The following is a 10,395-nucleotide window of genomic DNA, read 5'->3' as shown; positions in this document are numbered from 1 at the left end:
ACATGCTTCAGCTTATTTTTGTCTTTGGGTTACTGTCTCATTGATGTATACCCCCACTTCTCATTTTAGGATGGATTTATCACAGGCCCTCACGTGCACTGAAAAAAAAATGTACCCATGATTTATATTTATGAAAATTTCAAGCGACAGATATTTTGTGTCTTTGGTTTGTTGTCTCATTAACGTATAAATATGAAGTTGAAGTTTTATAAGGCAAGAACCAACAATTTTACTCAGGGTATGGGTGTTTGCAGACCTTTTTTTAGTTTTGTATTACCTATTTTAAAGTTTTCAGGGATTCATGTATAGACTTCACAGTCGGTTTTCTTTTTCTTAAAATGAATATTTGCTAACATCGAAAAATCTGTTGTCCATCCGTGAATTTCATTCCTACGCGTTATATCTTGAACATATTTTAAGCGATACTTAAACCGTTTTTAAAACTTTTATTTTCAACTTACTGCAGCTCATTAGTCATTTTGCTAATTATTCTTAGTTTCTTCTTCTTTTTATTTGACAAAGATAAAGATAGTTTTCTCCGTGGTAGAGTAAAAGTTCATGTTTAAAGTTATCATGTACTTTAATGGAGAAGTAAACAGAATAATATATTTCCTAGTAACCTATAACGTTGCATCAATTTAGTAGTCTTCAAACAATGGAAGTTATTTCCTGGCAACATAAATAGGTATAAACTCTTTGACATCATTGATCTGCCTTATTCCTATTGTTTACGTTGTAAAACTGGACAAATAAAAGGAACATTTAATGTGACCGTACTAACTGCACTGTCTGGTATGTTTATAGTTTGTAAACGTTATAAATGACCATTCCTTAAAGAGTGAACTTAGTTTTCAGTTAAAATATTTACCAATTATGTTCGTAGAAAAGTACGCACAGTTTTTTCTCCCTCCTACAAAATAATTGTTGATGAAAAGTACTGACATGCGGTATGTCAACAAGAAATGCGACGTGTCTAAAGAATTAAGACACAAAATACATTTAATCCTTCTTGTAACATCTTAAACTGGAGCCGCCATTTCGTTAGTATTAAGAGAGGAAATTTTACTCTCAACAAAACGTATTCTTCTTAAAGAATAACATTGATTTTCAGGTTTATTCCAAGCTTTTTAAAACAAATTATTTCGACTAACCTTCAAATTTGTTATATATTATCAAATCAATATGTATGAAATAATGGGATTCATTGAGGATCTAGAAAACTTAAATAGAAAATAAATGGAGAATGTGTCCATGGGACACAGATGAAGCCCCCGCTTGCATATAACGTAATCAGGGGCATAATTTAAGAACGGTAAAAGTGACTCCACCCAAATTGGAACTTGATTTGAGTTTTGGAGTAATACGCATTGTGTATAAGTTTCATAACATTTAGTTGAGGCAAACTCAAATTAGAGAACGGAAACGAAAAATTCAGCAATTTTTCCATTTGTATAGGGGAATAACTCTAGAACGGTAAAAGTGATGCCACCCAAATTCAAACTAGATCTGTGTTTTGTGTTAATAAGCATTGTGTATAAGTTTCATAACATAGATGAGGCAAACTAAAGTTAGAGGACGGAAACTTATTTTGGGACGTACGTACGTTCGTACGGACGGACGGACGGACGTACAGAAGGACAAGGTTTATACTTGATGTTGTCTCCGCTGCGCCGGGAGCATAAGAATAACACCGCAGCAGAAGTTATGATTATCTGGATATGAAACACCATATATAATGCATCTCTAGTTATCAAATTTAAAACGTACATATGTATAAAAACAACATTGTACAAATATTTGTGACCATTGGAATGCACTGAAGAATTCCTTGTGTATTTTAGTCAGTTCATTTTTTTATAATTTAATTTTGGACGTAACACGTCTTCTAATTGGCTGAAAGTTGTTTGTCTATCAGCTCATAGACATAATTTTGTCATGTGACCGTAAACGTCATCAACGTTTTTTTTTCATGATTTACTCCTTAAAAAGGGAATTTAGAATTAAATTATAAGGAATGACTGTAATATTTTTTTCTGTCTATTCGAAATAACCTCAAAAATGTGGTGCACACTTAAGTGAGTGTGACACAAAAAAATATTACAGTCATTCCTTAAATATACTAAATTTTACCGTTTATCATTATGTTAAGATTTTCGGTCTTCTGTCATGACAAATAACAGTATAGTTTTGGTAATGCATTTCAATCTGATGTATAGTCATTACAAACACACAGTATAGTTTTGGTAATGTATTTCAATCTGATTTATAGTCAAAATGACGTTATGTCATAAATTGACGACAATGCACCCATTCGTCTTTTACCGTAACAATTCCGGTACATTAAAAGACCATTCCATTTTTTGACCCGATCAATAATTATGAAAATCAACAAATGAAAAAATGTTGATACTATAAATTAACTCTCATACACTCAACTTATAGAATTCCTTACAAAATTAAATGTCCTTTCTATTGTATGAGTGAAGATTAGACGAGAAAATATAATCTACTGCTTTTATAAACTATTTATCTGTTTTATATCTGATTTGGTTGTCGTTATAAACTAAAGATTCATCAATATGTCTTTTTTTTATATTGTTAAAATGTTACATTTTCTGAATTTTATATCATATTAGGTCTTGTGTATGTGACGGTTAAATGGTTTTTGTTAAATAAACAATAGTGGATTAAAACATAATTGGCAGTCATATTGTCTGATTGAGTTGGGATTTTTCTTTAAAAAAGTGTTATTACATTGTTTTCCTGGTAAAATTTCTGCTGCCTCATATAAATCAGAACACTTGATCAAGATGATAAATGCTAATGACGATAGCGATCCTTCGGTAAAGATCACATATACATGTTGAAATGTTCCTGCAAATTCTGGAAACTTACTGTTTAATCTCTAAAATTCAATCAGTTGCGTCCAACTCTGATAGTTCCAGAACCTTGTTTTGTTTGTTCTTGTGTTTACCGTTCTCATACAGTTAAGAGCTATTCCTGTTCTTTTATGCACCTTTATTTGTCTTTATTGTAGTTCTTATACAGTTAAGTGCTATTCCTGTTCTTTTATGCACCTTTATTTGTCTTTATTGTGTGATAAGGTTGATGTCTCATTAACGTAAATCTTTTTTTCATCCTACCTTCTTTATAAGATTTATCATAACAAATTTGAAAAAAAAAACATGAAATAAAATGGTGTTTTAAACAACATATACATTCCCTTTATATGTATAGTGCTGGATATTATACCCTTTCCTCCTATATATATATATATATTATTAAAATATACTTTTTCACTTTTTTGGTCTTTTCGAAAATGTTGTTTGTGCTGTATTTAGACCCCTCTAACAAGAAATTTGTTTTGCATGTACATGTATAAAAATTGCGGTTTTTATCCAACGCAATCATAGGTTTGAACGTTGTTTTCAATTTAGACTTATTTATATATCTCTACAGTATCAGTTTTCTGTTGTTCATCTTTGGTTCATGATTATATTGGTCAGTCTGTTTTTGCAGCGCATGCTTTTCATTGTCTTCAACACTAAACAGATTATCGACTTAATATGTTTACTACATGAAGTGATTACTTTCTCTCTACATAAATATTTACAACTTAACATGATCTATAAAGTCTTTAATGAACAAATAAAGGTTTACTATATTTAATAACGACATCAAAACAATTCAATATTGGTAGATAAGGAGAGTGTTGACCGCGGACAGTGTATCCTTTCCCTCTATGTATTTTAAGGTAAGGATGGTCTTTAAATAGACAGCAGATAGGCAGAAATCTTTATATTAAATTAGATGTCTATCTCCATAAAATGGACGTAGGTGTAAAGCTATATAAGGATTCCTTGATAAACATTTAAACCTATCATTCCAGATAATCTATAAGTGAGGTAAGATGTTTCATCATAATATCATGTATGCTTTTCACTTGACTTGATTATTAGGTTAGTCATTTTTATGCTTCAAATTAATTCAAGTTTGCAAACATATGGAGGCGTTTACATACGGCTTCTTTTTAAACGTCACTCTTTTTCTGACTTTAAACATTAGCATCAAGATATGTACCATTTTTTCATTACTGCATATGTACCCTGTCACGAAACCGCTGATGGTGGCCTACATAGTCTAAGGACATTATTCTCTGGATACCACTGTTGGTGGACTTTTTCTCTGAGGATTTTATTCTCTTAATAGTCAATGCTTCAATAGCATATGATTTAAAAGATTCATTTTAATTGAAATTACAGTAGATCTTTTTATATTAGCCTAAAAGTTACGTTAAAATGTTCCTTTAAATTCTAGAGCAACCAATAACTTAATGCATAAATAAATAAAAAGTAAGAAAACTATATATTTAAAGAAAAGAGTTACTTATATAGTACAATTTTCTATGATGTTGCTATAACTGGTTCAGCAGTTTGAAATGGATAATGTACTCTGCGATATGCAAAAAGGAAAAGCTAATCTATCACATCACCAGATATTTCATTATTTTTCAGAGGTAATATTTGATCAACTACTTCGCGTAACTTCTCTCATTCTTTCCTCTACCATTAGATCTACAGAGGTGGTAAAATTTCTATAATCCTGTAAGATTTGGCCTTTAGATATCAAGTAACCATGAATATATAAAGTATAGTTACTTATGATTGCCATAACCGTTTACCCATACCGTACAATTCGTCTCACCAGTTACTGGTCCCAGACTTACAAATTAAATATAAATGATTGACATTTTATGGATCAGTCAATCTTCAAAACAATCTTTAATTTTTTAATTCGTCGTCCATTACCAATCTTTAAAATGGACATTACTTAATGTCATATCTTTATTTTCAATTAATTTATCTATATTTAAGTATGACAGGCCATTAATGAATCTTTGGAGTGTTTGTTTGAGGTCTCAGTGATCCACGGCCTTCATATATGATTCAACTTAAGAGAAATCTTAAAGCATGCCGACATACAAAAGGACTTTTGTTATTTTTACTAATGATTTTTTGACGTCATTAAAGTCATTTGAAAATTTAAATTCTTTCGATTGAAGGTGGGATTTAAAAGTTGCGTGTCGAATACCCATTCAGTTTCCGCGTTACTTAAATAAACATATAAACATCCGATTCCAATTGGCATACCGCTTCCGATCATATATATATATATATACATCATAGGAATATGTATATATATATATAAAGCAATGTTCTCATGATCAGTTTTAATTTATTCAATTGCAGAGGAATACTTATTTCTAATATCTATATTGAGTAAACTTTATGTAAGTAAGTGTAAAAATGTTGATTTGTTTTCGGACAGTGAACTAATTATAGGGGGAATAATTCTTCTTGCGATTTCTTCTATATTTTGTACAAAGGTTTATTTTATCACAACACAACGGAGTTGTTGCAAATGTTTTGATACATCATAGGAAAATGAAAATGTACTTTTTATTTAATTGTTGATTTCATTTCTTTGCAGATTGCATATTAACATAATTTTACCAAACTTGCTGTTCAAAAATTATTTCAAAGGTAAGTTAGAAAGTGTTACTTTAAATATATTTTTTCTGTAAGTTTTGAAATAGAAATAACGTGAAAAAGCGGTATTTTCAATCTTTTGTATAGAAGTTCTTGTCAAGACGGTAATATAAAACAGGTAAAATTAAACGGACAGATTTTACCATGTGCTTACGTTTTTGCAGGTTATGCAAAAATCACATATATTGATGATACGATGGATATTTTATTTAATTAAGAGTATATGATAATCCAGAAGATTTGGAAACCTTAAATTAGTATAAAACTCTGTGTGAGGTATTTAACTTTCAGATAGGATAAAAATCGTTACGATGACAAGAATATTTTCCAATATAGGACACAGCTGGAAACAGAACGAACACGTTTTAGGAGTAAAATGCTGATAATGTAAATACGACCCTTATGGTCATACAATTTCATTTGATGACAAACTGATTATGCCGGTATAAAGAGATCAAATTTTCCAATAACGTCTTAAAGTTATCTTTAGTGAGTTAAAGAGAAAGGGATATATCATAGAGGTAAATTTCATTATGATAGTAATACAAAGCAGATGAGTACATACAATTTATTTCACATTTTCATAGTAAAATAATTTAATCTATTCATATACTTTCAGTTCACGTCATTACCTCCAAGTGGAAAAATGCAACCAAAGATTCCACTTATTCTGTCAAGGCCACACGTGTGGTCTCATAATACTAATTATGTTGGTGCAGTCGGTCTACACAGTGAAAATAGCTCAGCTGCACGTGCTCGAACACTTAGTATAGACAAACGTTTGAATAAAGTCATATCTGTGCTTAAAGACATGGAACGAAAGGATATCCAAAAGATTGAAAAATCTAAACGAGACATTCAGAACTCTATGTTAGCATACACTGAAAAAATGAAACAAATAAATGCTTCTAAGCGAAAAACTATTCAATCCCCCGAACAATCAGACTCCAATAGTAGTAATTCGACATCAACACTTGCCTCACCTGGCAGTTCTCCAGGAAGTGATAAATATTCACCAAGAACACGTAATGTATCACCGGTTAAGAGTCGCAGAGTGTCTCTTCCAAAAATTGGACTTAACACACCAAGAAACATCCATAAGAGAAGACTGTCTAGTGTTTCCGACAGTGAAGCATTGCCTAATTCATTAAGTCAAAGCAGATCACGATTATTGCAAGAGACCTCTTCAAGATCGTTTACTTCAAGTTTTAGTGAAAATAAGGAATTTGATAAACAGAAGAATAAATCAGAAGATAGTGAAGATAACCATATTGAAATAAGTCCGTTTCCGTATGAATCTTTTGATTACGATAACTTGAAATATGGCAATAATGACAACCCTACTATTTCGCAAAGGGATCGTCTACACAGAAAAAGAATCAACTATAAGCACTTTAAAGATGAAAAAGAACTTGAACGTCAACGTATACTTATGAAGAAAAAACAATTACCCGAAAGTGACCCCTTTGACCACAGGAAAGAAATTTTACGTCAGCAGGCGGAAAATAAACGCGCTGCACTACTTTTAGAGAAAGCAAGACAAGAGGCAGTGAAAAATAAGAAAGATGTATGTAATTCTTTCTGTTACTCTTTTGCAATGGAAGAATTGATGAAAAAGTCGGATCCACTGGCATACATTGCTTCAGAAAAGGACTTCATATCTAAAGTAGAAGTTGATAAAAATGGTACAATTAAACAAACACTCGGTCCTGCTGTGTTGACAATCATTGGTGTTGATGAATTAGAAAATTTTCAGGGAATGAGAATAAAATGGTCCGCAAAATACCGTTCACATAATATAGAAGAACATGAACAGTCTGGAGATATTTTTCTTCCACCAATAACAGTTGGAGGACAAAAACATAATTTTTCACGGGAGACCACGCGGGAACATGACAATCTCCATATTCAGAGACTAGATACTCAGTCAACCATATCAGTAAGTTAACTGGTTGATGGTGTTTTAACTGTAATGTAAATTGTTGGTTTGTTTTTAAATGTAATGAGGTTAGATACCTGTAATACAGTAAATGCATGCTCTAAACAAAACAAGGATTGGGTTGCTGTCTCATTGACATGTAATCCATATCTCCTTTTATTCATAGCAAAGACGTATCGAGAGATATTTTGGTTACAAAAACATTGTCGGTTCCAAACAAACATTAACTTGCCATAATATACTTTAAAATTGTTGGAATAAGTGAAGCACAAAATATTTGGTCGCTTCACACGTAGAGCAGTCCACACATACGGACACTGTTTTACATGCATCTAACCTCAATGATATATTTGGTGCAGTTGATAGTTTTGAATAATTCAGGGATAAACTAACATTGAAGCTAATTATCGGTGCTGGTTAAATTATTATTGCTTGAATAATTATAATTCTGCAATTTAGATTATTAAATTCCTATAAAGCAATTAATCTTGTGTTTGCATACGGGTTAAATCTAATAGTTATTTGAACGAAATTAAGAACAAAGTATTTCAGTCCGGGTTCTTGTTTATTTTCACAAAAGTTTGGTTTTCAGTTGTCTGATATTTCAATCTTTTAGTTCATTTCAAAATAGAACATGGAAGTTTTTAATTGAACCATCAGACAAATTTTACGAAGATTATAACAAATAGTATCTTTTCTACCTTTTTGGTTTCGATTCGAATGAAAAGATAGTATATGCTAAGATGTCAATAAATGTGATTATTTTTTATTATAAATTATATCTCGCTTTGTTATTCATTTCAATTTTCGACTGAAATGAGTAATAGTTTGTGATTATGTCAGATTGGGATCGCCCAATAATAGTTACTGCCTTGTACATTTCGTTGACAGAGATTTGTAATTACTTTTTCGATGTATTTTACTACAAGGCCTTTAATAGATATATGGTTGTAGTCTGTGCTATTTGACAGAAATATTTATATGCGAGCAATAATTTAATTAACGTTACATGCATCATTTATGTGTTAATTTTCACAAAATTTCAATCTTTTAGTTCATTTCGGAAAAGAACACGGAAGATTTTATTGAACCATCATACAAATTTTACGAAGATTATAACACATAGTATCTTTTCTACTTTTTTCGATTTCGATTCGAATGAAAAGATGTTATATGCAAAGATGCTTATTTCTATTATGACTTGTATCTCGCTTTGTTATTCATTTCATTTTTCGACTGAAATGAGTAATATTTTGTGTTTGTATAAGAAGGGAATCATTCAATATTAGTTTCTGCCTTACAAAATTTTGTTGACATGTCTTCTTATTGTTTTTTACTACATGACGTGTAAAAGATATAGAATTGTAGTCTATTTAACAGAAATATTGATGATTTAACTAATTAAGCTTATTTTAAAGATAACATGTTTATTTTCACACACATTCGGTATTCAGTTGTCTTATGTTTCAGTCTTTTAGATCATTTTGAAATAGAACATAGAAGATTTTAATTTAACCATCAGAAATATTTTTACGTAGGTTATAACACAAAATATCTTTTCTACCTTTTTGGTTTCGATTCGAAAGAAAAGAATTTTTTTTGTGGAAAGAAGTTAAAAATGCGATCTATAAAAAAAAAATATCGCCTTATTATTCATTTTAGTTTCGTTGCTTGTGTTTTTGACTGGAATTTGAAATATTTTGTGATTTAATAATATTGAATCGTCAAACACTGGTAAGTGCCCTATAAATATCGTTTTAGATGATGTGTACTTATTTCGCTGTATTTTATCACAAGGCGTAATAGATATAGTATTATGGGCTTTTTTATTTGATAGAATTATTAAAATGATAGTAATAATTTAACGAAGGCCATTTTCAATTATATATAACCAATTTATATGTATGTGTTTAATGTTTTATTTTCACAACATAAATTAGTTGAGATGCTATCAGTTACTTTGATATGGTTTGTAAATACAATTAAGGAAATTGAAATTAATTTGAAATAACATTTTAACTTTAATAACATGAAACAGCAAATTCAATTTCACTTGACACTCTTTAGCTTTTAAAATCATTTCTTATTAAATTTTATTACTATATCATCTTAACCAATCTATAGTTTACTTCAATTTGCAAAGCTATATGGAAGTCTGTATTGTACAACATTTAATTTTTAAACGATTTGTATTTTCAATCAATTATTTTAAATCAAAAACTCTATCTTCAATTCACTAAAATTTCATTTCAGAAAAAGAAACAAAATAGACGGCGAAAACGCAAGGCTTCTATGTCTTCCAAAGGATAGATTAATTGTGATATATGATTGTGTATTGAATCTCATATTTGCCAATAAATATAAAGTATGGAATTGCATAGTTTACTTCTTTCTTTTTGTCGCAACCAATCGAGAGAGAACAAAAATTGTTGCACATAAAGTAACATCACTTTTAGTTATTCTCCATGTCCACTTTTCCTGGTCGTATTTCATTTGAATTTCTCATTGTCTTTTTCTGATCGGACTTCTTTAGGTCTCACTCAATTATGACTTCTCCTGGTCTCACTTCATTCGTAATTTTCTTTCTTCTCGATCCTTTCGCACTTAATGCCATATCGATTGCGTTCACACCGTCATGTCTACTGTTCTTCGCTGCCTTTCCATTCAGACGACCTTATTTTTTCCCAGATGACAAGACAGAGTCTTCTAATATTTGAGTTTTTAACTGGCTTTAGAATGATGTCTTTATATCTAGTGCATATATTGCCTATCTTGTATTATGTCTGTAAGATGCCAAAAGAAAAATTCATTTTTGTAAAAGTACAATTTTTGTGGAGTGTTGTTTAATATCCGTTCGAAATAATTTTCTGAGAATATGAGTGATAAGTATAAATTTTAAATTTTCCC

General features: G+C 30.5%; 1 protein-coding gene across 1 annotated transcript; it reads left to right on the top strand.

The window, feature by feature from the left end:
* The first annotated feature begins 5,229 nt into the window (after positions 1-5,229).
* Positions 5,230-9,861, top strand: LOC127732971 (uncharacterized). Its single transcript, XM_052242218.1, has 3 exons — positions 5,230-5,543; positions 6,169-7,488; positions 9,742-9,861. The coding sequence occupies exons 2-3, from the start codon at positions 6,196-6,198 to the stop codon at positions 9,796-9,798; spliced, it is 1,350 nt and encodes a 449-aa protein (XP_052098178.1). The 5' UTR covers positions 5,230-5,543; positions 6,169-6,195; the 3' UTR covers positions 9,799-9,861.
* The last annotated feature ends 534 nt before the right edge of the window (positions 9,862-10,395 follow it).

Source organism: Mytilus californianus, unplaced genomic scaffold, assembly GCF_021869535.1.
Source record: "Mytilus californianus isolate M0D057914Y unplaced genomic scaffold, xbMytCali1.0.p SCAF_3, whole genome shotgun sequence".
Lineage (NCBI taxonomy): Eukaryota > Metazoa > Mollusca > Bivalvia > Mytilida > Mytilidae > Mytilus > Mytilus californianus.
Note: the sequence above shows the minus strand (reverse complement) of the source record. Positions and strands in the feature narration are given on the sequence as shown.

Coding starts and splice junctions, on each gene's coding strand:
- LOC127732971 (XM_052242218.1), top strand. CDS start 6,196: ATGCAACCAAAGATTCCACTTATTCTGTCAAGGCCACACGTGTGGTCT. Junction 7,489..9,741: donor ATACTCAGTCAACCATATCA/GTAAGTTAACTG, acceptor ATTTCATTTCAG/AAAAAGAAACAAAATAGACG.